This window comes from Corylus avellana, chromosome ca4 (genome assembly GCF_901000735.1).
Source record: "Corylus avellana chromosome ca4, CavTom2PMs-1.0".
Taxonomy (NCBI): Eukaryota; Viridiplantae; Streptophyta; class Magnoliopsida; order Fagales; family Betulaceae; genus Corylus; species Corylus avellana.
The window spans coordinates 31,649,452-31,676,344 of record NC_081544.1 but is presented as its reverse complement, the minus strand read 5'-3'; the positions used below and the strand labels follow the sequence as shown (position 1 = coordinate 31,676,344).

Sequence of the window (26,893 nt, the reverse complement as noted above, 5' to 3'; positions counted from 1 at the left end):
AAATAACCGAAAGTAAACAAGAACTTCAATACCATAGAAAGCCAACCAACAAGCTTTGATGAGGCTCATACGCCTTTATTTTTTTATTGAAAACTCACCAAGATCATACAAAAAAAGAAAAACAAATGAACAACATTATTTCCATCTTCAGACAAACAGATCTCATCGCTTCAAAAATAAAATCAAAAAATTGATATGTATATTTTCTGTACACATTTAACAGACAAATGTGTACACCTCCACCTAGCACTGATGATAAAAGAGAAACATGCGAAGAAATCACAACCTGTGGACCGGCTTTTATCGCCTGATGGAACTGCACTTGTGATCCCTATGGTCGATGATATACATATTTTGTTCTCGGGTCAACAATGAGACCCTTCCCTCCATTCACTTCTAAATCATGCCTGCTAAACGTCAATAAAAAAATCAGAAACAAATATTGAGTTTGTTGGATTTGCATACTTTATATTATCGTTGTACACCACAAATGGCATGCAACTTGCAACACATGCAGCAAAAGTGGTAAAGGAAAGGACTGTTAATCCAGCCATCTATCATGAGCCACTGGCTTCGACACCGAGAATATACAAATGAACGCAGAATCCTTGTGTATCATGTGTGCCGTCAGGCAAAGGCAAATTGCCTTGTAGTGCCCATTATTCAAAACTGTGAAACTTTTATTTAGTAATTGAGAACAAAACGAAACTAAATGGTGAGAAAAAAAAAGAAAAGGAACACTCAACTGAAATACAAAGTCGGGGATGGTCAACTGCTCACGGGGAACATATCTGAACAGCTGAAGAAGTCGATCAACATAGGCTACTTTCTTCCACACCTAAAGATTAGCTCTCATTAGAAATTAAAAAAAAAAAAAAAAAAATTTCCATGTCGATGAACCATAATTTTGTTCAGGTCCCAATATTTGATAAACAGGAAATAAGTTCAGACATACCGTATTGTCTACAAGCAATTGCAGAGCAAATATTGCAGCCTTAAGTCCAAATGTTGGGTGAAGAACATATATTGCCTAAATATAGCAGATCAAGAGATCAGATCAAGATTGCGAATATTGTATTCCTAATTAGAACAAGTAATTCAGTAGTGCATACATGCAGATTGCGCTGGTGCTTCCGACCAAGTATCTGTTGTAATCTTCTCATCCATCCGAAGTCCGGTTGACTGTTTATTGCAAGGCGCATGCATAATGTACCGAGTGAGAAAAACTGGATTACTTCCAGAAGAAGGAACTTCACATGCAAAGCATAAAAACTACGCAAATATCCTGTACCAGTTCCACTAAGACTAAGAACCACATAGAAGAGCTCAACACCCTATTTCTATTGATACAACTAGTTCTATAGTTCTCATGAAATATTGCAACATTCTCTCATCCAATCTTCCAAAAGAGAAGTCCTGGTTTGTCTTCTTTTGTATGTAAATATGTCCATTAGTTCCTCCATGACAGAAAAGGTTACTACTTAAAAGGTTTCAGTAAACATCAACCATCTTAAATGAAGGCACTTACAACAAATAGTGTAAGATGGCAACAAAAATATAGGTCATGCATTTTGCATCTAATACTTTTTGATAGGTGTTTTGCATTTAATACTTACGGCTGTAAGGATGCAGCAGAGTGGAAGTAGACAATAGTATAAGGCTTCTGTATCAAGGGCTCGAACTCCTGAGATTTGAATCAAGATGGTAATCTTAGTCACAAAAGACAATACAAATAAAGAAAAAAGTAAAGATTATAACATTAGTAAAAGGGAGCATCATAAACAGAAGTATTCATTTTCCATCATCAAGGAGCTAAAAATCTGTTATAAGTTATCAAGATATCATTAAAAGCGTACCCAAGTACACAGGTTCCAAGCACTAACTATTTCTGCAGACACAAATTAATGTTATAGTGAAAGCCATAACCTAATTACCTTTACTACATGAAGCACAAATCGCTCCAAATCAAGACATCGCAGCAGGAAATGTGCCCCCACAACAACCATCACAGGACGACCTTCACTGTCTACCCCACCACGGTAACTGAAATAGAAATAAAGCGTTGATGTTAAATGTGAACCGAAGCCATCAATCCTTGAACACATGAATGAAAAATTAAATGTCTCTGAACAAAAAGTACTTCCCTAAGTTATCCATGTGGGAAATTTTAGAAAAACCCTAGGCAGAAAATTGTTGCGCAAAAATGAAAAGTTTAACATTTATGCGTCACATAATTGGGGCTCATCACACACTTAGTTTTAACCTTTATTGTGTGGCCACAACAAAAGCATCTTCCTTACGAAGTTGTAAACAAGGGTTTCTTGAAAGGTCTAGAAAATAACCACTGAAAGAGGAAATATACAATAGGCAAGGGAGAATCTAGGCCCAACGAGTTCACTATATTTGCAGTTGTCAAGGTGGCTAAGAATTCACAAACCCAAAGAGAAGAACTGCCATCAATTATACCAACTTAGTCATCTTAAGCATGAGAATTTAGTATTGACGGAAAAAATAGTAATTCAGAACCACAATCAAGTACTTTATTGATTACTTAGTAAAAACAAATACTATAGTAGGCATCTAAAACAGAAGAAGAAGAAATATGGATGCCTACACAATTTTCATCTCTGCAATTTCCGAAAGATTAAGAGAATTTGCTTTCGCAAGGTATCTAGAATGAAGTGAGTATTCTTCAGCAGCAGATAATGGAGGTGCACCAAGGTCACCAAATCCAAGCAGTTTAGCACAATTCCAACCCCTTTGTGCTTGAGCAGTTTTTTCCCATTGTTCTTTGCGTCTCTGATCTGGATCTTTGATTAAAGACATGAAGGCAGGATCCAGAAATGAACCCAAATGTGATGAATTCCTAAAAGAATAACAATCACCCAGTAAGGTAGTTGAATGTTGAAAACTGAACATCCAGTAATAGGTGCAATTTAGTTCCATCACAAAGAAACGATAAAATGATAAATACAAAAAGAGATATGTCAATGTATTGAGAAGCATAATTTAATAATGCTATTTATCCAAAAATTCAATAGTACACTTCAATCTAATAGTAGTCATTCTAAGGCTATTTTTCCAAAATTCAATCATAATTTAATAATGAAGTGTACCAATCAGAAAGAGATATGTCAATGTAACAGATACATATATATCTACACAGTGACTGTACGAATTCAAGCACATCTATATGATGGTTGCAATTAAACACCAGTCAGTAAAAGGAAGAATACATATTTTATCTGTTACCTATCAAAAAAAAAAAGGAATACATATTTTACAATGGTGATTGATTTTCTGAGATCTGCTAAAGTTCACTGACCTTCGTGCTAAGCCAACATCACTAACAGGAAGATCCACTGGAGCCTGGGGAGGTTTAGGAGCGGTCTTCTTGGGCAAAGGCTTTATTCTGATTTTACGTTCATCTATAATTGTCTCACCATTCTCATCCCCAACATCTGCAGGAAGCTTTGAGATGGCCACCTCCTCCTCGTGTTTATCTCTAGGAAAGTACAGTGGAAGCAACCTACAATGGAAAGATATGAAAAGGGATTATGCCTAAAGCCTATCAAGTCCTAAAACAAGTAGTCACAACAGAAGTAACAGAAAATTGCATAACATAACTGATGAGACATATCAAACAAAACAACACACTTCACATCTACAAGGTAACATATATAAATAGCAACATAGTTATACCTCTTGTATATTTCAGTATCAGTTGATGTGGTAGTACAAAAAACAACAGCTGTTATTTTATCTTTCTGCTTCTCAAGAAGCCGCCGCACAGTTCCTGGAAAGTAAACCAAAGGTGAATTGGACAAGGAACAAACTAAAAATATTCAACCTTCCAAAAAAAAAAAAAAACATGGACATGATAATTCACAAACATCCACAAGATCCTTAGGTTGTATCCACATTTAAAAAAACTATTCTACTTCACATTTCTTTGTCATCCCACAGAATTTCACTGCCCCTATTGTATTTACTACAGCATTTGAAGCTATCAATCCATTGGATTGATTGAGTGCGGCCACTACTACTGGAGCAATCACTGCAGAAAAAAGTAAGAGATCCGTTTTTAGGAATTCATAAGTTAGACTACACCAAAGAGTTTCCATTTTCCTTTCTTTTTTTTTTTTTGTTTTGTTTCCCCTTATAATTACAGCATTTTAGCTTTTCTGATTGTTTGCATTGATGCCTATCGTTTAAGGATGGATTTGTACACAAACCCCATATGTAACAATATGGAACAGTTCAATTTACATGGGTTTCCCAGACCTACACTAAGGCAATTCGTGAAAACATCACAAGAATCAATTGAAGAACTGTAACAAGGAAAATATCTCACTTATAGCCACATGAGCAGCTGGTTCACGAGGATAGTTTTTAGCCTCTGTGTATATACATCCCATAGCAATGCTGCATTCATAAATGTCATGCAAAGTAAGTTCCAAGTTTACAAAACTACAGGAAAAGCAAGAGATGAGCAAGCTACAAGAAAGAAAATGACGTAGCATCTGCTACTAAACAACCTTTTAAGCCCATTTTCAATGAGAAGTTCAAGGCAAGAACGATAGCAATGACTAAGAGCATTCTCTGCAGCAGTATGGTATTTCACCGCATACTTGGGACCAACGGTATGGATAACCCTCCTGACAAGATTTACAAATAAACACGGATGCATCAGATACGAGGAGAGAAAATGCATCAAAATGAGACATGTAACACTAATCAATATTACACATGTAACTCAATAATAAATAACTGTGAGACTATAGAGACCAGAGCACAACATGCAGCATGTGCATTATGATAAATCACCAAAAAAACACATGACAGCCACCTCATGAAGAATGAAGACAAAATTGATTGATGAAAGATCCAAATCTAAGAAATCCTCCAAGAATTTTGCTATGACAACCAACATTAGATATTTAATCAAAGCTGGTTTATTTATTCATCAACCAATTCATGTAAATAATTGACAATCACTCATAATAAAAACAGAATCCTATGCTTCAGCCACTGCGAATTAAAACATAAACAACAGCAATGAATGCTGAGTCATTTCTTTTTTCTCTTTTTATTTTTTTTCAGGGGTTTGCTGTAAGTACTATAATTTCAAGTTAGAAATCATGGCACATCATCCGAGTCTATGATCTCCTAGGCAGTAGGCCCATAGGTGAAGAGCAACATGGTACAGAAATGAATTTCTGATATTGTCTATATTTCTGCTTTCTTCTTTTTCAAAAAGTAATAGATACAAAAAATCACAAACAAGCCCACCTAGCAGGAAGGTCATATGCATTAGTAACTTTTGCCATCCCTGTTCGACATCCACCCTGCCAAGAGACAAAGATATAACAGTTCAGTCAACTGTGGCCATTTCCCAAAATGCCTTGGCAATCAGACAAGCTTTATCTAAGAAAGAAATAACTCGCTTAATTATGCATGGCACTCTATGGTTTCAACAATGTTATGGCCTATCCTGACTATTGAATATCTTTTAAACTTATGTTGTAAAATCCTACGTACAATTTTCCGTGTCAAACTAGCAAGGATCTTGCAAAAAATCCACATCCAGTGGAAATTGGATACGTAATAGTGAAAGCTTTCCACATAAAAAACAAGTGCTTAACAAACAATTGTCGTACCAATGTGGCACATTCTTCTGCAAGACCAGGTCCAGCTGCAGCATGCAGACCAAGGCTGCTGTGTGCTTCATCCAAGTTCTGTTAGCCATCCAATTTTAAATCATATCAGGTATCAAATGCATTGTATCCAAGACCATACTACAAAGTATTAAGTGCTCACCTCATTTGTTGAGTTCACAACAGCATCTACCTCAAGATTCCATGGGTTCCCCCTCCAAAGATATATCTTTGAGTTAATTTCATGATCAACAGGAAACCTTGACACCATTGCATTGCTACCACTCTCCGCCCCCGGAGACGTCAAAGGATCAGGAAAGTATGAATTGGAAAATGAAGGATCTTCAACCTCGAATTCCAAAGAAGACCTATGCTCCGCATCACTCCAACGTGGAACTTGATCCAAGCTAACAATAGAGTCCCCACTATCTGTTGGTACTCCACCCCGGGCTGTGGCCGTAGCCACATTCCGGTACATTTTAACAACTCTCAATCAGAGTCTCACCCCCCCTTATCGTTGGATTTCTCAAACCACTACTATACACCAGTCCTTTCAAAATCACACTTCAACTGCCACAAGAACGAATTCTTGAATGCAAACCCAAATCGATCACAGACTTCCCCTGAATCAACACAATTAAACTAATCACATAGATACAAACACAACAAGCACAATTCAACCAGAACTTGTATCGTATGCTCAAAATAAACTTGATTACAATCAAGTCACCATAACCAGAAGAAGAATTTGTAAAACTATAAACCCAATCTTCATAGATAAACCATTTATAATTTCCCATTACGAAACATAAAAACAAAAACGAACTCAAATTTTGATAATCGTAACCCCAAAACACAGCACAAGCAAAGAAAGAAGGATCACTCAAATTCTGAATCACTCGGCTCGGCAGCTGAGAAAATGGTAGCAAGAAAACAAACAAACAAAATTTCGAATCTCAAAATCTCAACACACAGCACCAAAACGAAACAAAAATGTCCTTCCAAAAATCTCCCCCTCAATTAAATTCAACACTACATTCGAATTTCGCTTTGTTTCGTATCCCACAGTTTTCGCAGCAACCAAACGGATAAGCAAAATTGAGTTTCGAACCCTAACCTGAAATTTTCCGCGGAAATGAACAATTATACAAAGAAAAATTCTACGAAACCCTAAAATTCGGGTAGAAGAGGTAGAGAGAGAGAGAGCCAGAGAAGAAAAAAAAAAAGTACCTGTGATTGAGAGTTTCGGCTCAGAAATATTTTTTCTTTTCTTTTCTGTTCTTTGTTTTTTTTTTTTTTTTTTGTTGGTTAGGAAAGAAGTACAACTATTTTTGGTGGGTCGATGAGCTTGCTAAGGCAAACAAGCTTAATTTTGCCAGGAAATTACGAGGAAAAAATGGTATCTTCTATATGTTTTTTGTCTTTTTGTGTAGTTTGACTCAGGATATCATCACAAACCCTCCATCTCTCTCTATGTTCCATCAAAGACCCTTCTTGATCCTTATCATCACCCACTGGAATTCACAGTAATATTTCCCAACAGGTATGACGTGTTTTGAGCTGGTGTGCGAGTGTATGGAGCACCATGAACTATACCCGTTTACCATTTCAGGGGCACGGGAGGAAAAGCAATGCCATTTGGACAAAAATTTGCTCCAATCTCACGTAATAAAATGACATGTGTCTACATATTTTTTTAATAATATATATTTTTTATGTGTTTTTTTAATAGTTATAGGACACATGTCATCTTATTAGATAGAGTTGTATGAATTTACTACAAATCATTTTATAGCAAACTTTTGTCCATGTCACCTTTACGTTCGTTGTATATTCAGATTCGGATTTGACCTTTTTGCCACTTAAAGTGCTGCGCTCGAGATTAGGGTGTATGATATAAGCCCATCAGCTCGTTAACAAACGGCGTGGTTTGGTTTGGTTAAGATAAAAACTCGATTTTGTCTCGATTTGAATAATAAATTAATCGTTCGTAAACATAATAATATATTTAAATATTAAATAAGATATACTCAAATAAATTTAACTCGATTCGAATAACCTTCTATAAACTCATATAACTTAATTTTTACAATTTTTTTAGTATTATTTTAATTTTGTAATAAGAATATCTTAAGTAAAAATGAATTTTTTTTCATAATATGATAGATATGACTTGTGAGTTTAGTTTTAGAGATTTGTGTGTTTGTATGTATGTATGGATGTGTGTAATGAATTTATATACATAGTATAAAATGTTTTATATAAACTTGAGATTCGATTATTTAAGATTCAAGTTAATTAATTCAATTAACTCAAATGATAAAATGTTAATAATTAATAATTAGGATAGATTTATGAAAAGATAAACAATCATGATATTTATTTTATATAAGAAATGAATAAGTTAATTAAATATGAGTCTGAACAAGTTTGAATTCGTCTGTAAAATAAATGAGGCAAACTTGAACATAATATCTAGCTCGATAATGAACTCGAGCTCAACTCGTGCTAAAAAATAAAATTAAATAAGCCAAAATTAAACAATCAATACTCGACTCAAAGTAGAATACAAAATACTCATTCAAATCTAAAAAAAAACACTTGTGATAATGCTCAATCATCCACACTAAAATGTACCAAATTTCATGTAGATTATTTTCTTCGGTAACAATTCATTATTACAATAGGTTTAAGTCCCTATCACCAATTACAATTGGGAAAGCATCAATTTGGAAAAGCATCAAATGTTCATATTCCTCATCTTCCACTCTTGAAAAAGTCTCGTAAGATTTATCCCACAACTTCCACCATCTCCAACAGCTTTCCTTGCCTCTTCTTTAACCCCTGCAGCTTTCCTCCTCAACAATTCACTCCCCATCATCTCTCTAATTCTGTCTCCAATCTCTTCCCCCTTTACAACAACCTGCTCTGCCCATCCCCAACTCCTCACCCACATCCCAAGCCCACTCATCTCCACCACCTCCGCATTAATCTTCTGATCCCCATGTTGGGGCCACCCTAAAATCGGCACACCATGCCAAGCAGCCTCAACCACCGAGTTCCATCCGCAATGGCTCACAAACCCCCCCACAGCTCTGTGACGCAGTATCTCTCCTTGGTCCACCCAATTCTTCACCACCAATCCCATCCCCTTCATACGCCCCATCAGCTCACGCCCCACTATCTCGTCCAAGCCCTCTTCTTCCTCCTTGTCAACTTTCTTGTCCTTCACCACCCACAAAAATCTACACCCACTTTTGATCAACCCATTCCCTATCTCTCTTGTTTGATCCCTCGACATGGCTGTCCGACTACCAAAGCTAACATACACCACCGACCCATTCGGTTGCTCATCGAGCCACTTCAATTGATCGCCGCACTCTCCTCTCTCAAACTCACATGCCGCGAAAGGTCCGACGGCAAATAAAGATGGAAACCCCTCAATTACTTTTCCGCCATTAAGAGCCTCTAGTGACTCTGCTTCAAGCCCTTCAAACGAATTGATTACAATCCCATTTAATTTTGGAACTTTAGGACTGTCTTCCTTGAATATGTTAGCAAAGAGATTATCTGAGATAAGAAGCAGGGGAGGGATTGAGGATCTGGGTATTGGTGTAAGGCCTGGAATTTGAGCTGAATCGTCGGTAGCATTGGATGCAAAGGTGGGGAAGTATGAAAAGAAAGACAACATCCTGGCTGATGATGTGAAGAGGATGTAGCTAGGGATATGTAAGGCTTCAGTAATTGGAATGACGGAGGAAATCAAAGTCACATCAAAGACGAGAGCATGGAGAGGTGGAGAAAGTGAGGCGAGGAGAGGAGAAAGCGGGTGAGCCGAGCGACGCATTGCTTCAAATCCGAGAAAGAAGGGGTCGGTAGATTTGGGTGAGGAAAGGTCCAAAGGGAGGAGGTGGAATTGCACCTCGGAGACTTGAGGGAAAGCAGAGAGGAAGCGGGAGACGAAGTGAGACTCGGCGAGTGAGACGGTGGGGTGGGTGGTGACGAGGGTGACATGGCAGTGGTGCTGCACGAGCAGTGCAGCAAGTCTAAGGAAGGGTGTGAGATGGCCCATGCCAGCGCTAGGGAGGAGAGCTACATGAAGATGAAGGGCTTCCGAACTCGACATGCTTGGTGTTGTTGAATCCTGGAGCCTGGGTCTTCGTTCTGGTATTCTTTTACGTTTTCATTTTTTTTCTCCATCCAAATCCGATATTTGTTAACTATATAAGCCAAAATCTAAGGGTGAAAAGCGCACGGTTATTCGGTTAATAACCACACTAACTTAACCGCTAATTGCCTTTGAAGGTGGTAAACAAAATCGTTAACCACCTAAACACTTACAGTTAACAGTTTTAAATTTTTTTCAAAACCACTAATCGCTTATATATATATATATATATATACATAAATGATGTCGTTTTTTCGTTTAAAATTTTAAATATATATAAAAATTTAGAAACGATGTTGTATATAGTATGATATTATTGTATTACCATATAAAGTTACAAACGACATCGTTTTGGTTTTTTTAAAAAAATTAAATTAAATTTTTAACCGCTAGGCGCAGAGACGGAGCCAAAAAAAATTTTGGGAAGGGCCAACCAATTTTTTTTTTTTCTTTTTCGGTTCTTTATAATTTTTTTTATTAAAAAAAATATTTTGCTTTTTTTTTTTATGAACTAAAGACTACCCAAAACTATAATTATCGAATAAAAATTAAAAAATATTGTAGATTGCAATCAAATAACTATACTTATTAAATAATAACTAAATAACTATAATTCTCACCCTCCCCACCTGCCTTGGAGCACCCATTCCCATACTTAAATTCTCACAAGCACACACACAATGCATGGCAAGACAAGAAAATTGGAACTTTGAAAAAATAAACAATAAAAAGTCACTACTCACTCTTGTCTCTTGCCACGTGTGTGTACCCATTTACTCTCATTTTTCCAAACAACAAAACAAGTGAATAGCAGTCTCTTTTCTCTGATTCTAGAAATTTTGAAATGCAGGTTTTGCATGGGAAAGGACGTAAGGGCAAAAAAATAATAATAATAATTAATGGGTATAGCCCAAAAAATTTAAGAATAGAGCCAAAAATTTTAAAAATATGGCCTAATTTTTTTTGTAAGGGCCAAATAAATAAAATTAAAATTTTACTTTTTTTTTTTCTTATAAAATTTTTTTCCTTATTTTTGGGGAGGGTTCATGGCCTATGCCGGTCTCCCCTCCCTCTATCACTGGCTAGACAATTAATACTAATCATTTATACAAATACAATTAACAGTTTTAATCAATAAGCGTATTCCGCAGTAAAAATCGAGTCAGCAAGAAATGAGAAATTTCTTGTCTGTACAGGAAAAGAAGACCGACGTGTCCTCTTTATGTGCATGTGGAAAGAACGTGATAATAGTGAGTAGGTGCGGCAATTAACGTGTGTGGGGATGAAGTTTGTTTATGCGTCAGCAAGGGGGACCAAGCCTATATCATCGTGTAGGTGTAAAGGTGTGTCACGTTTGGAATAGGTTTTTTTATTTTATTTTATTTGAAATAAAAAGGAGTCAATTAGGCAAAAAAAAAAAAAAAAAAAAAAAGGAAAAAATTGTTCTAATTTTAATAAAAATGACAATTTTATTTTTATTTTAATACTTTTTTGCCGGACTAACTCCTCTCCATTTCTAACCGTATCCCGTCATGTGTACTTGCGAGAAAGAAAATAAAATATTAATGATGGTGTAATTTATATTTTTATCATTTCAAAAGTAACATGAATTTTTAAATTATTATTGGATGAAAGTTCAATAATAATTATCTTTTGAAAATAAAAGATAACCTTACTCATTAATGATTTTAGGAAGGTATAGGATAAACACAGTTGGGGTAGTGAGTTTGTGTGGTGCAAAATTGCGCAAGTGTTTTCTTTTTTAGGGCACATTTGGTATGCAGGTTAAAATTTTAAATGAAATAGATATTTCTTTCTATCATTTAATTGGTTGCTTTATTATTTCTGGAAATAGTTATTTAGCAGGAATAACCATTTCTCAAACAGGAGGGATTATGTATTCATTTCTTGATGGAATACCACACCCATTATTATTTACACAAAAGCCCTCCAAATATGTCTCTGTTCCCTCTTTCCATATTTCTGAAACCCTAGTTTTATTTAAACATAATAAGGCCGGTTTAGGCCACCATTATTGATTGTTATTCATATTTTATCAAAAAAGAAACACTATAGAAAGAGTTTTCTATACTTTCCTATAATCTTAAAGTCTTTTTTCAGACTTCATTATAGAAGAGTTGTTGATCCCACACGATCTGCTGCATCAGAAAGAGCATGTTCAGCCACATAGGTTATAGTTATTATTGTCATTCAACCAGCCTAATTAAGAAGCAACTAAATATAGCAATAGCTTAGCTAATCAAACACCCAGTCGCCCATATTACATAAAAGACAACAATTGAAAGAAAAAAAAGGATGCATATGCCATCCTGTTGTAAGAAACTGTTCTGAAATGTGATTTTACATGGTAAGATTTACCCATTGCTGCTAAGTGCTAACCCAAGAAACCATTACCTACAGGCTACAGCTGCTTCATTCTTTCACTCCAACCTTCTGCTTCAACATCAAAATGAACTTCTCTCTGTCCATAGGTGACATTCCCTCTGCTGAACAATCTCCCACACCCCATTCTGCCCCACGTAAGCAGTACTTGTCCTGTGTTTCTTGACGGTTCCTGAAAATTTCCAAAATGTGGCATCATTTACAATATAACATCACAAATCTAGTCAAGCAGACTTCAAACTCACAAGCCACAAGTAATCAACATCTTCTTATGTTACTTTCCCAATTTTCCTTTTTCCTATTTTACTACTTTCCTTGATTTGACCATGAAAATTATCATTGAATTTTAGACGGGTTAATGGCATCATCACAATATAACATCTCAAATCTAGACAAGGGGACATCTAAAAAGCTATTTCTAAGCAACACAAACACTGGATATGAAAAAAACCAATTCACTTATAGAGCCCAATTGAAGCTGTTTGATAATTAACACATAACCAAAAAAATTACTTTTCTTTGTTCGACTTGGATTTCTCTAAGTATTCTTTGAGCAGGGGAGATGATTTGAATCTTGAATCATTTTCCGCGTACTTCTTCTGGTTTTCTTCTGGAAAAGAAGAACAGTATGATGTCATTTGACACATCAACCATGGATTCAATGCTGATATTATAATAGAGAGTATCGAGTATCAAACCGTTGAAGCGATTGAGAAAGTCAATTTCAGGCAACTTAGGACCAGGTACTGATTCTATTCCAGGGGATCCTGACAGAAATCCAGCATTGGCTGCAAACCCAAAAGAACGAGTAATCAGTTCTACTATGGACCTGGATTTTGTCACTCACATTTTGCGGAAAAGATTCAATAGGCAAATCCCCACCAATCAAATGACAATAAGAGATATGAAATAGATGAATATAGGAAACTTGGGTTCTTTGTTTTTGTACAGGAGATATTAGAAAGAGAAATGAAATCGAGTTCATTATTGGGCTTTCCGGATACCTGGATTTGACGAGAGAAGAACAATAACTGAAGCAGCCAGAGGGAGAGACCTGTGAAGAACTCGGCGGCGTGGTAACGAAGATGAGGAAGAAGAAGAAGAAGAACCAGAACCGCACCCAATTTGGATCTTCTTTGGACGGTAAGTGGGTTTCTCACAGACGGTGAAGTTGGCGGAAGAAAATTGAGAGAGAGAGTGGGAGAGAGGAGAGAGTGAAAAGGAAACCATAGTTGTTTCTCCCTCACTGTCCGGCTTTGAGGGAGATGATAGGGAGGGAAAAACAAACGGTGGATAACAATCGCTGAGATACACTAAGAATGCTCTCGTGGCATACTTTTATTGGTTACATGTTTTTTCTTATGAATTATAATTGACCTATCAAACTTGTTAGAACATTCACAGCGGAAGAATCAAATGTTTCTCACTTATTTATAAGTTAAATGTAGCAGCATTTTTTAAGGGAAGTATTTTTTTATTATTATTATTTTTCTCACTTGTTTTCTCTTTTTTTCAAATTTTTTTTCTACTTTTTCTCTCACATGTTCTCTTTTTCCAAAACTTTTCCTATTTTTTCTATCTTAATTGGATGTATAAGACCTTTAAAAATTTATTAGCTGAACTAGATAAAATGCGTTTCGAAAAGGCATTTTATATAAAAATTTGGTTCCTCTATTAAAAATGCTCTTGCAAAACATAAAACTTTTTTACCGGACACGTTTTTTCCTGCCTTTTTTCTATGCCAACAGTGTCCAGTAAGGACGGTACTCGGCATAAAAAGATTGGTGGACACCAAAACGGGATCTACAACCACATCTAGGGTTCTCTAAAGCCTAAAGGTAAAAATAAAGAACCAATTTTTGAAGTCAAGTGAGTGAAGTAGAGGGAAGCCAACGATTTAATAAGGTGTGGACCAAAAAGAGACAACGGATGTGGCGGCAAGTAATACACATGTGTGTCAGGGTGGCGCGTGTTGAGCCGGTGGTATTGGAGGAGAGGCGCATGGGCGTAGCAGAGGAGCATGAAGAAATTCATAAAATTATGAATATTAAATGCGAAATAATAAAATAAACACAAAAAAATTTATGTGGTTCAATCAACAACATACATTGCTACATTATGTTGTTATTCCTTACTAAGAAAAGACTAATCCTAGCATTACTGGAGGGAGGGGGAAAGACGAAGCTCTCCCACGATCGCCAAAAGCGTCCTTTATTAATAGAGACAATCAGACCAACCATTCGGGGTATCATCAAATGCTCCCTTTGCTCGTCTTCCACTCTTGAAAAAGTCGCATAAGATTTATCCCACAACTTCCACCAACTCCAACAGCTTTCCTAGCCTCTTCTTTAACCCCTGCAGCTTTCCTCCTCAACAATTCACTCCCCATCATCTCTCTAATTCTGTCTCCAATCTCTTCCCCCTTCACAACAATCTGCTCTGCCCATCCCCAACTCCTCACCCACATTCCAAGCCCACTCATCTCCACCACCTCCGCATTAATCTTCTGATCCCCATGGTGGGGCCACCCTAAAATGGGCACGCCGTGCCAAGCAGCCTCAGCCACCGAGTTCCATCCACAATGGCTCACAAAACCTCCCACAGCTTTGTGGCCCAGTACCTCTCCTTGGTCCACCCAATTCTTCACCACCAATCCCAACCCCTTCATACGCCCCATCAGCTCACGCCCCACTACCTCGTCCAAGCCCTCTTCTTCCTCCTTGTCAACTTTCTTGTCCTTCACCACCCACAAAAATCTACACCCACTTTTGATCAACCCATTCCCTATCTCCCTTGTTTGATCCCTTGACATGGCTGTCCGACTACCAAAGCTAACATATACAACCGACCCATTCGGTTGCTCATCGAGCCACTTCAATTGATCGCCGCACTCTCCTCTCTCAAACTCACATGCCGCTAAAGGTCCGACCGCGAACAAAGATGGCACCCCTCAATTACTTTTCCGCCATTAAGAGCTTCTAGTGACTCTGCTTCAAGCCCATCAAACGAATTTATTACAATCCCATTTAATTTTGGAACTTTAGGACTGTCTTCCTTGAATATGTTAGCAAAGAGATTATCTGAGATAAGAAGCAGGGGAGGGATTGAGGATCTGGGTATTGGCGTAAGGCCTGGAATTTGAGCAGAATCGTCAGTAGCATTGGATGCAAAGGTGGGGAAGTATGAAAAGAAAGATAACATCCTGGCTGATGATGTGAAGAGGATGTAGCTAGGGATATGTAAGGCTTCAGTAATTGGAATGACGGAGGAAATCAAAGTCACATCAAAGACGAGGGCATGGAGAGATGGAGAAAGTGAGGCGAGGAGGGGAGAAAGCGAGTGAGCCGAGCAACGCATTGCTTCAAATCCGAGAAAGAAGGGGTCAGTAGATTTGGGTGAGGAAAGGTCCAAAGGGAGGAGGTGGAATTGCGCCTCGGAGACTTGAGGGAAAGCAGAGAGGAAGCGGGAGACGAAGTGAGACTCGGCGAGTGAGACGGTGGGGTGGGCGGTGATGAGGGTGACACGGCAGTGGTGATGGATGAGCCGTGCGGCAAGTCTAAGGAAGGGTATCAAATGGCCCATGCCAGCACTGGGGAAAAGAGCTACGTGGGGAGGATGAGGGTGCAGGGCATCAGAAATCGACATTGTTAGAGGAGCCTGAGTAGGTGTTGGCAACGGTTAAAGCTTTAGATGCGCGAAGTCAGAATGGGACAAGAACGACGAGTTTGTCACATCTGTTCGCACAGGCCTTTAAATAGTTGATCGACACTACTTGGTAAAGTTCCTAAAATACATGGTAGCTGCACCTACCTCAATATTACCGGTTTCGGCTACACATGGTACCTGCACCTATCTCAATTTTGAATTAAATTTATATTGAATTCGTGAATTATGAATTATGTTAAAAATTACATGTTATTATGTCATGTATTAAGCTCTTATCGTGTTGAAACATGAATGTTAGACTGTATAAATCAACCATAAACCAATCAATTTAATTATATAAATCAAATTATTCAACCCTAATCATTTAATTTCATGTTAGGTTAGCATCGGATTTGCGAATTGTGTCAAAAATTATTAGCCATATTATTAAGGGAGGAAGTACCATTTGAGCTCTCGGAATCAACCATTTTAACCACATAACAATTACCTTTTAAATTAAATCAAGCTTCGATAATTTTTGTTTTTTTGTTTGAATCTCCATATGGCACAAATTCCACAAGTTTGATTAAATTCAACACATGCTCTGCTATCATCAATTAAATCGCAGCAAGTAATTTCCACCTAAATATAGCTATCAGCATAGTCTCTGTTATGATTAAATCAAGAAAAATCCTAGTTCCTTTCATTGTTCGTAACTTCGTATTCAATCTCAACGACGGTTTAAATGTAAGCTGTACGGTGAATTTTCGTGCTTTTTGCACAACTTATGTCGAATTTATTCACAAAGCACACTTCATCCACTTAACTTGGAATTCCCTCTCCTAATATGCTATTCAGGAAGAAATTCATCCTTCTAGCATGGCCTTAGCAGCATCAACTAGCAATGGTCTAAAATCATCTGAAGCTCGACCAAGCACAGTGTATCCTTCCTTGTCTTCCACATCTACATCTGCTCCATGCCTTACTAAAAGGAGAGCTATCTGCCAACCAAACACAGATCAACAGATCATTTAAAAAAGTAATAATTGCATTCGACCTCGTATCTGATAGACAAGAACCAACTTTGTACCATGTTTAGCATTTCTCTTCAAAATTCATCTTGACTATAGTAATAAATTTTGGAAACCAGGGAAAAAACAGACTATTTAGTACTTGAAACGGAAATCATCTAGAAGAACCTTAAGTAAATCAACAAGTTTATTTTGCATATGACGTCCAATATACACCCCCAAACAAAACATTATAATTACCTAATTATGAATAGTTTATCGTTGTCTCTTTAAAAGGTCATTGATAATATGGATATTCCACAACTCTCTTCTATTCCTCAAAAGACACCACAAATAAACAAAATGAAAATTTCCTCAATTTCTTAGTACACTGGGGATTCATGTCTAATAATAAAGAAAACAGAGATTTAACACCTCATGCAAAATGCCTCCTGTTTCAATAGGCTTCCAGCAATATAGAACCGACTCAATATACATTGCAATTCGTATGGTGAAATTTATTACTGTTTCATTCTAACGCGATAAATTTTGAAACAATCTTGGTAAAGCTTGTGAAGAAGCTCAAGCTCAGGGCAAGCTTTGTTAGAGAGAGAGAACAGCTTGGTTCAAGCTCAATCTCAGAAGAAGAAGAAAAAATAAAAAATGTCTGCGACATATATTTTGATCTTCAATCTTCGTAATAATAATAATAATAATAACAACAACAACAATAAATGAAAACTATCTTTATCCAGGAAGTTTTTGTTCAATACAGACCCATACGTGATTGATAAAATAAACAACCAACCATGCACTTGCTAAAATTAATCATTTTCCCCACCATCTTTCTTTCCCTTATGTATTTTGCTGGGAAAATCAAGAAAGCTGTATCATAACTATATTAGTAAAAAAACACATATTTCTTTCCATTTAGATTTTTGCTAGGAAAATCAAGAAATTTGTATCTTAACTATACTATTAAAATGATGAGGCCCCAGGCACAGGATAGGTAAAGTAGGCAGTAGGCTCAACAAAGGATTGGAAGAAATGGTAGGTCTAGAACACAATAGACATGAAATTAATAATGGAATAAATTTTACTGAAAATAATTTTCAAGTGAATATTAGAAAGAGGTGTTCTCTAGGAACTCTAACCAAGCATACCTCTTTGTTATGGCAAATAACTGCATTCATAAGACAAGTCTGACCAGCTTTATCAACAGCATCAACCTCTGCTCCTTCCTCAATTAAAAATTCACACAATTCTGAGTTGCCCGTGCTAGCTGCCCGATGCAATGGGGTGCAACCAACCTGGAGACGCTGAATGTCATATGACTGGTGTTGAAAGAGAAAATGCACAAGCATTCAAAAATGAACATTTTTTTACACGTAATGTGCACATGAAGATGGCAATATATGGAAAATAGAGTTATGCCAGATTAAGTAAAAATTCTCTATTGTGAAGTTACATGCCTTGTCCTTCAGATTAATCTTTGCCCCTTGCGAGATTAGAATTTCAGCAATCTTCAGCCACCCCTTACTGGCGGCATAGTGAAGAGCAGTGCGACCACCGCTATTTTTCAAATTGACATCAGCTCCTGTTAAGTGCAAAAAACATAGCATTTGAGATTACATACGTCGCAGTTTTCCACAACATAGGCATGAAGGTTTAAAAACATGCTGGGGGCTTTGGGGGGGGAGGAGGTGGGTGGTGTTAAACAGGAAAAGGAATTGACAACTAAAATGTTGGCTGTTATATTATCTTGCTGCTGCTACCATGAATTTGGGTGTGAGTGTAGGATATATGCTCCCATAAGCTGCTAACATAAACAGCTTAGCACCTAATCTGCTCCCATTAATTGATAAATCCATCATAAATAACAGTGTTTCCCTATGAGGCAATAGCACATATGCTTGCCTAAGATTTATGGTATGCAGCTTGATGGCAGAATTACAGAATCAGACCTCTCATCCGCGAAGTTGGGGTGGGATATATGTGCAAATATGTATGCATGTCATTTTTGCAGACAAACCAAACTAAAAATGTTTGATCAATCAGACGTGTGGATTGATGGGTGGAACAGTAACCATTAGCCTGTAATAAAGCCTAAACTGCCCCAAATATCTCTTCCTCCGATCAGACGCTATGTTGGTTCAGAAGCTTACCAAGTTAAGGCCTAAACTCAAAGAAGAATTTGGAAAAAGAACAGTATATTATGCCAGTGCCAAAATATGATGTAATAACCCACATAATAAAGATAACTTTTCAAAGCGAAAGAAAGATTTGGAAGTGAACAAAAAGAAATAAGTTTGGGTTTGATGTGGACAAAAATAGGCCCAGTGCCTAAAGATAAAGGCCCAATCGACATAGAGGCCCACTCGCACAAAAACTAAAAAAGTCATCAGGGAGCCTAAGTTAAAACACCCCATCTTCTCCAAAGGAAAGGTTTGTCTCTCACAACCCAATTTTTCTCTATTGAGTCCCTCTCTTTGAGAACTCGTCACTAACTTAACTATCGGAGGCCCCCCGTTGGCCCCATGCTGGCGCCACTCTGGTGGTTCTCCCCTTGTTTTGCAGGTATCAGCTGTCCAGTCCGGCTATGCGAAATTATGCATCATCAAGGTTGAAATTCAAATTCAATTAAATTCATTGTGATGAATGAATTACAATTTGAATTCATAACTCAAATTTGTTGATAAATTAATTTGAATTGGTTTTGCAGTTCAATCCATTTTATTTGGAATAGGCATAAATAGGAATTCATTTGTTGTGTTTAAATACAATAGAGATATTTCTGGGATTTGGTAAAAGGTGTCTTAGGTAAATTGAAATGAATCTAAAATGAGGCAAATCTGATGTGATTTAGTCCTTTGTTGGCCAAATCACACGAATCCTAATTCAATTCATTTTGGTCAAATCATGGGTTTCCAACTGTACCTACAAGCGACTAGCTTGGAGTTCTTTTTGTAACCAAGTAAACAATTCCAAGATTGACACGAGGAATAATAATTCAAAAAACAAATCAAGCAGAAAGTATGAACTCCTACCTCTGCTTAATAAAATTTCTACTATTTCTGAATTCCCAATGCTAGCTGCCGAATGAAGAGGCACCCACCCTTCTTCATCTGCACTGTTTATCACACTTTTTGATTCGTCAATTGCCGACAATACCTTTAACACCTGATCCCATCAAGTTTCATAACAGTTAAAATTCATGGATTAAAAAAATTCCAAGAACAAAGCACCAAAAGTAAAGCGGTAACAATATTTCTACGGAGGTTAACAACTCCTGGTGCTTCCCAAATCAATACAGTTATTGAAGTACCACAACAACGTAATACCAGTATCTCAACACAGCATATAGATTCACTGGTCTAATCTCGGAGGTTAACAACTCCTGGTGCTTCCCAGATCAATACAGATATTGAAGTACCACAGCAACGTAATACCAATATCTCAACATAGCATATAGATTCACTGGTCTAAACTCGCAAAATGCGAACCATGAGGAACTACAATGCTCCTCAATGCAGAAAAGAAATTGATGATATCCAAACATCAAGTGTCCTATTTACCATTTCCTGGGAAATAGGACTATTTGGTCCAATTTAAATCAGATATTCCTTTCTCGGAAATCAATAGCAAAGGAAAGCAACAAACCAAACAAAATTTGCTTTGTCCCTTTCCTTCTTTTTTCCCAGCAACCAATCAGAGGCAGAAGCGCACACTTCGGGAAGGCAGACCAATTTACAGTTTGGATTTCAGATTTTAAATCATTCATTTGACATTGGTGTAAGTTTGATTCATATCATGCAATACTGACTAATTTCTGTAAAAAAAATGTAAAGTGACACCAGCATAAGGACCGACCTCGGATTGAGCAGAAGATGCGGCCACGTGGAGGAGGGACCGGCTGTCCTCGTTCCTCAGAGAGAGAGCTCTGGAGAGCTGCTCCTGAGAGAGAGATTTGAAAGTCGAGGCGTCTCCGGATTCCGCGGCTCTGAAGAGGTCATCGTCTTTGATCTGAAGTTCTTCTTTCCGGGTATCGATCTCCATGTCCATGGCGCTCGATGTGCTGACGGGTCGCTGGGGTTAAGGTTTTAGAGAACCTTTTGTGCGAGGAAAAAGAAAATGATCATGCGTTTTGGATTTACAGCGGATCCGGATCCCCTCATAGGGAGAATGCTCTTATATTTCCATCATATCGGTCCATTTTCATCCGATAGTCCACGTCACGTGTCTCACTCAAATATATAATAAAATATTAATTAACTTTAAAAAAAATTAAAAAATTAAAAATTAAAATCAAATTTATAAAAAGCTGGGGTGGCCGCGTCATATAGGGTGGCCAGTGTGGAGTGGCCGAAGCCACCCCTAGGCTCAATTGGGGTGGCCGGCCACCTAGCTTTTTTTTTTTATTTTAATTTTTTTATTATTTTTTAAAAAAAAATTAATTAATATTTTATTAATAAAGTGAGACACATGGAGTGATGTGAGCTGTTGAATGAAAATGAATGGTCAGGATAAACAATATGAGAGCTTCATATTTCCCCTCTAATATGAGGGGATCTGGATCCATTTTCATCCTTCAATTCAAGTTGACAAATAAAACGTGGAAGTATAGAGCAATTCGTTTGCAGTTTCGAAACCCACCAGGTGCTACCTCCCCCTTGGGGCCACATCCCTCTGGTGAATAGCCAGTGACTTACCCTGTTCCGTGTAGGGAAACTTCCGAGGGTGCGGTGCACGGGGCCGGGATTTACTCTGCAGGGGTGGGTCCGAAGGGCCCTGCCTTGTAGAGGTTCCTCGATATCAAAAAAAAAAAAAATTCGTCTGCAGTTTCTCACTCTATTAGAATGTTTAAATAAAATCTGGTCCGCTTTCGTCCTAACTTAGGTACAAGATTCTCTTAATTTCCGTATTTTTAGTTTGAAGAGCCCCAACATTCTGGACCATATGTAAAAGGGTCATTTTGTAGCATTCATTCTCCATCTAACACATCATCATTTAAAAGTTCAAAAAACCAAAGTGAGAATAAAAATGGCAAATCAAAGTGAAAAAAAAAAAAAAAAAAAAAAAAAAAAAAAAAAAAAAAGAGATAAAAAATACCCCTGCCACCAGACCCCCACCTGAAAATTGGTCGTGACCCACTTGAAAACTCGTTTCTAATGCCTTAAAACTCATTTTTTTATTCAAAACTAAAACGTAGATGTGAAAAGTTAACTCTTTAAGAATTTTATCACCATAAAGACAGGAAACCGGTGCAGGAGAGTGGTGACCCACGGCGTGGGTGGCCAGACTCACGCCGTGGGTCTGGCGAAAAAAACTAAAAGAGTTAAACTTAAATCAAGATGAGCCTCAAAACCCCATGTTAGAGCCCCCCAATCAACAGTTGACACCTAAGCAAAAATATAAAAAGTGCACCAAAATAATCTAAGACCAAATACACTAAATTTGCTTTGAGAAAGAAAAAAACAAAAAAGCTGAAAGAACTGGTGAAGGGAGCCCTTCGTAAACCTGGCCAGACCCATGGCATGGGTCTCGTCGAATGGGGGTTGTAACATGGAGTTTTCAGGCTCATCCTGATTTAAGTTTAACTCTTTTAGTTTTTACTGTCAATATTTTATTTACTTGTATTTAAGATGTATATGATGTCATTTCAAATTTTAAATAATTAAATAATAATATGTATGATTTATTTGTTAAAATTTTGTTTGGTTACATTTAACAATATATATATATATATATATATATATATAAAATGAAGTGTCCGTTAAAATTTTAAATGGCATTATGACAACTATAAACTTTTAAATCTCTAAAATCTAATTTAAAGTTTAAACCAAATCACGTCTCCATGATTCCATCTATAGCTTATAATCATAATTTTATTACATTTAATGAATAAAAAAAGAGAATAACTTGCTTTGGTGCTCATTTACAACCTCCAATAAAACTTTGACACGTCAACTTATTTCACCCAATAGAATAAACACAAAACACCAAATCAACCCACTCAATTGTTTGTCATGTTTCCCATCTCCGCTCTCTCTTGCAGTACATAGAATACCCGTCTCCTTCTTCTTCTACCACCTCCCTTGCTGCTGCCGACGGCATCACCGGAGCAAGACAACATAGTTGGCGGCTTCGCAAGTTGAATCTAGTAAACTGTGAGAAGAAAAAGAGTTTTTGTACCAATAATATTGTGATAGAAGGGTTACGATGATGCTTCAAGAGAATAAAAATTTAATGTTAATCCAAAAGAAAGAAAATTTTCTCACTCCGATGTCTGTGTCTGTGATAAAGCCGGTAGAAAAGACGTTAGGTTGGCTGATTTGTTGTTTTTATGTTTATTTTTCTTTCATGTCCCAAGTTGGCGTGTCCAATTTTTATTGGACACTGAGTTTACACCACATTTCATAGTATTGACTATTATAAAACTATTAGCAAAAATAAACGGTAGGATTTGCTGTGACTTTTCAGCCCATTAACAACGCGTCTTCTGCAATATTAAGCTCCTATGGGCCTCTGGTTAAGTTCCCACTCAAACCGCAAGACAATAACAACTGCATTTTCCTGCGAAGATGTAAATGATGAGTGACAATTTGATGGCTCATGTGATATCTGTTTTTTTTTTTCCTCAGCTGGTGGCTTATGGATTGGGATCTTCAGCAATTTGTTGCCCAAACTGACAAATTGTGAAAGAATTCGTATGAAATTTACCTACGCGAATAGGTTGCCGAATACCTCCATTTATTTGGGCAAGAAATTGCTGGGGATCTGAATCCATGGCTTCTATAATAAAAAGAGAAAACAGCCTGCTCCACTACTCCTAGTAAAAGGATTTCAAAAACTTGAAGATGAGATGCCATATAAACATGGTGCCCCATTAAGGGTGACCTGATAACACAGGGCATTAGCCATGTTATTGTAGCCAACGCCCACCGTGTTCTCAGGAGTCAACCCTAATGGGGTGAACCCTATTATATGAAGTAGAATGTCATATAAAACATATGGGATTGTGGTTCGGATAGGATTTACAGCAATTAACTGTAGCAATTTGAGTAGTTATTGTGAGAGAGTTTATAGGACTCAACTATTCAGGTCAAAAAACCCGTCTCACTGTAACTAAATAAATTGCTAGCCAATTACCTTGGATCCGAATCCGTGGTTTTCTTGGGTTCTCTCATCTCAAGCCATGTAAACAAGAAGCCCCAAAGGGGTGACCTGAGAACACAAAGTGCATTAGCCATTGTTATAGCAGGGCACCAACAAACTTTGTGTTCTCAGTCGTCACTCCTCTGGGGTATACTCTGTTTTACGAGATGGACACTGTAAATATTAGAGATAGGAATTGGGTTACTGGGGTAGTGGGGTTCTCCTTTATAAAGGTCAGAAACTCTGAAGGGCTTCATGTCACACTATGTTGTCATTCTACCGACACTTTTGTATGTCGTCATATTTTGCACATTTTTTGGAAATCTTCCCAACCGCACATGGACAGAGATTAAACAAAAAAGGTTTAAATGCATAATTGTTGTTTGTGCTTTATTAATTATTATCACTTTATCAAAAGGTACCCAATTTTAAAAAGTAAAAACAAATTCATATATCTATTTTTCATCTATTTACCGATTATAAACAGTAATAAACGAAACAACATTTTTTAATGCGTATAAAAAATATGTAAAACAAAAAAATTACAGGAATTTCCTCCCATTAGTCTGGAGAATATATCTTCTAACCCATTTAAAATAGTGTTAAATGTCTATTTTAAATTTAATGTGTCTTTTAAATGTTTATAAACACTTTGCACTATTTTAAATTAATAAGAGGGGACAAAAATGCCCATCCGCTATAACTAATTGGATACTATCGAGTTCATTTGAAATGGAAATGATCCTAATTCTTTTTTTTTTTTTAAGGAAAATCATTCTTATCTCATTAATAGAGGAATCAAGAGCATTAAAACTCTTACAATCACAGAACATAACGTTCTGAAAGATCCTAGCTGAAGCTAAAAGATCAAAGTCGTAACTAAAAGATTACACATCAAAGACGCCAAACATCCGCTAACCTATAACTAATCTTCAGTTGGAATAACAGATCTACGCTAAGCAGACACAAACTAATGCATAGGTAACTCTTATTCCTCGACCCTGGGATCAAAAGGACCCCATGCCGACACACATCCTCCTAAACCCGAAAGCCAGGATATCGTTCACATCCACAACCCCAGGGGTCTGGACCAAAATAACAAGCGAGTAAATCAAGAGAGAGGACATGGCCTTATTACAAGCAGCAAGAAAAACAAAAAAAATACAGGGAAAATCAAAGCAATACAACTAAAAATTAAAAAATAGGAGCATACTAGGCGGATGACAGAGCCGGAAGAAAAACCGATCGCGTGCTTGTCGGAAACCGATGCGTAGATGGCGTTGGAAGCACATCGCGGTGGGGACGCGTGAAAAGACCCAGCAGAAGATAGTAAACGGCAAAGCTGGTGCGAAGGAGATCGGCGGCGCACTCAAAGAATTGGGGGAAGTTTGAGTGAATCCCCTATGAGCGGCACCCACAAAGTGTGTCTAAACAAACACCTAGCAAGAAAAAATAAACAAGCAAACAAAGAACAACAACAGGAAAAATAAAGTGAAATCCAAAAACAAGCAACAAAAAAAAAAAAATACACAAATCGGGGAAGAGAGGGAGGGAAGAAAGATGGGGATGGAAGGGAGGAACAGATCAAGAAAAGAGAGGGGGAAAGAGAGGAGGGGGGGAGGGGGGGAGAGAAACCCCTCTCCCTTAGCTAATCCTAATTCTATTTTAAATGGGTTGAGGATCTTTCCTCTTGATTTGGAGAAAATATATGTACATAAAAAATGAAATAAAATAAAATAGATGCCATGTGTAAACATGTCACCTTAGCTTGAAACTTAGTATTAAAAAAAGAAAAAACATAGGTTGCAAAGGAGGGGAACATGATCCCCTCAAATTTCTTTCAAATTTGATGTTCTCTTATTATTATTCTTAATTATGCTTTACATTTAATAATCTACAACGTGTTAAGGCAGCTGTCACACAAAATAAATGCTAAAATTAATGAAAATTTATTTTCTCTCTCTAGTTCATTGAGGTAGTAAAGTTTTATTAACTTTAACATTTATTTTGTGTGACAGCTGACATGTTGTAGATTGTTAGATGTAAAGTATGGTTAAGATTTAATAATAAGATAATCTCAAATTCAGAAGAAATTTGAGGGAATTTTAATCCCAAAGGAGGTGAGGTAATTTTCTCATTTTTGCCCATTAAGGTAATTTTTTTTTTACATGTTTACTCAAGTTGGAGGAATATAAATTCGAACTAATGACCTCTACTTAATGAAATATGATCCTTAACTGATTGAACTCCCTGTTGAGACCACTCTTAAGGAGGTTTGTCTTACTTCAATGATATCAATGGCCCTGGGCTGTTACTGTACTAGGGCTAGCTTCAATCCCAAAAAAAAAAAAAAAAATTCACTTCAAAATTAATCTCAACATCTCTACTTTTTATACTATATCAATCATTTTTTTTTTTATTATTTAAATAAAAAAATCACTACAAAACAAATTTTTTACTTTTTTCTATATAAAATATATTTTTTTACTTTTTTTCATAAAACATTTTCACTAAAACCAATTAAACACATATACCCAAAAAAAGTGCTACGGTATTGGCCCTTGAATAGTACCAGCCCAACACCATTGCCTAACAGGGCCAATAAGAACTTATGCTATGGCTCTGTTTGCGAACGGAACGGTCCAGCACTGTAGCTGGAACGGTACTGTTCCAGCTACAGTGCTGGCACTGTATACTCAGTGTTTCAGACAAAAAAAAACGGAACATATCTCAAAAATAATTCATATATTATTCACTTGCCAACCACTGCCGATAATTACAACTTTTTTTTTTTTTTTTAATATAAAATAATAATTAAAAAAAAGAAGTGGAGAAATATAAAAAAAAAAAAA

General features: G+C 36.9%; 4 protein-coding genes and 1 pseudogene across 7 annotated transcripts; all 5 read right to left on the bottom strand.

The window, feature by feature from the left end:
* Positions 1-34: 34 nt before the first annotated feature.
* LOC132177616 (uncharacterized) lies at positions 35-7,131 on the bottom strand. Of its 4 annotated transcripts, none has more exons than XM_059590010.1 (15): positions 6,888-7,131; positions 5,821-6,280; positions 5,661-5,738; positions 5,293-5,348; positions 4,539-4,658; positions 4,355-4,425; positions 3,703-3,796; positions 3,326-3,529; positions 2,615-2,866; positions 1,935-2,043; positions 1,617-1,684; positions 1,113-1,182; positions 956-1,030; positions 747-829; positions 35-410 (listed from the first exon to the last, which is right to left on the bottom strand). In XM_059590010.1, the coding sequence occupies exons 2-15, from the start codon at positions 6,133-6,135 to the stop codon at positions 332-334; spliced, it is 1,674 nt and encodes a 557-aa protein (XP_059445993.1). In that variant the 5' UTR covers positions 6,136-6,280; positions 6,888-7,131; the 3' UTR covers positions 35-331. The 4 variants fall into 4 exon arrangements, with proteins under 4 accessions (XP_059445993.1, XP_059445990.1, XP_059445992.1 ...); XM_059590007.1 differs by having other exon boundaries at positions 747-838; positions 6,888-7,129; XM_059590009.1 differs by having other exon boundaries at positions 35-407; positions 747-838; positions 6,888-7,126.
* Positions 7,132-8,397: 1,266 nt separating this feature from the next.
* On the bottom strand, positions 8,398-9,813 carry LOC132179797 (UDP-glycosyltransferase 708G1-like). The gene has a single exon (XM_059592576.1). The coding sequence runs from the start codon at positions 9,781-9,783 to the stop codon at positions 8,398-8,400; it is 1,386 nt and encodes a 461-aa protein (XP_059448559.1). The 5' UTR covers positions 9,784-9,813.
* Positions 9,814-12,049: 2,236 nt separating this feature from the next.
* Positions 12,050-13,518, bottom strand: LOC132179342 (uncharacterized). The gene is made up of 4 exons (XM_059592047.1): positions 13,233-13,518; positions 12,927-13,016; positions 12,742-12,838; positions 12,050-12,400 (listed from the first exon to the last, which is right to left on the bottom strand). The coding sequence occupies exons 1-4, from the start codon at positions 13,456-13,458 to the stop codon at positions 12,259-12,261; spliced, it is 555 nt and encodes a 184-aa protein (XP_059448030.1). The 5' UTR covers positions 13,459-13,518; the 3' UTR covers positions 12,050-12,258.
* An 802-nt stretch (positions 13,519-14,320) lies between these two features.
* Positions 14,321-16,109, bottom strand: LOC132179484 (UDP-glycosyltransferase 708G1-like; annotated as a pseudogene).
* A 379-nt stretch (positions 16,110-16,488) lies between these two features.
* Positions 16,489-21,047, bottom strand: LOC132178808 (uncharacterized). Its single transcript, XM_059591366.1, has 5 exons — positions 20,754-21,047; positions 19,931-20,063; positions 18,356-18,480; positions 18,047-18,193; positions 16,489-16,874 (listed from the first exon to the last, which is right to left on the bottom strand). Exons 1-5 carry the CDS (start codon positions 20,943-20,945, stop codon positions 16,740-16,742), a joined length of 732 nt encoding a protein of 243 aa, XP_059447349.1. The 5' UTR covers positions 20,946-21,047; the 3' UTR covers positions 16,489-16,739.
* Positions 21,048-26,893: the final 5,846 nt, after the last annotated feature.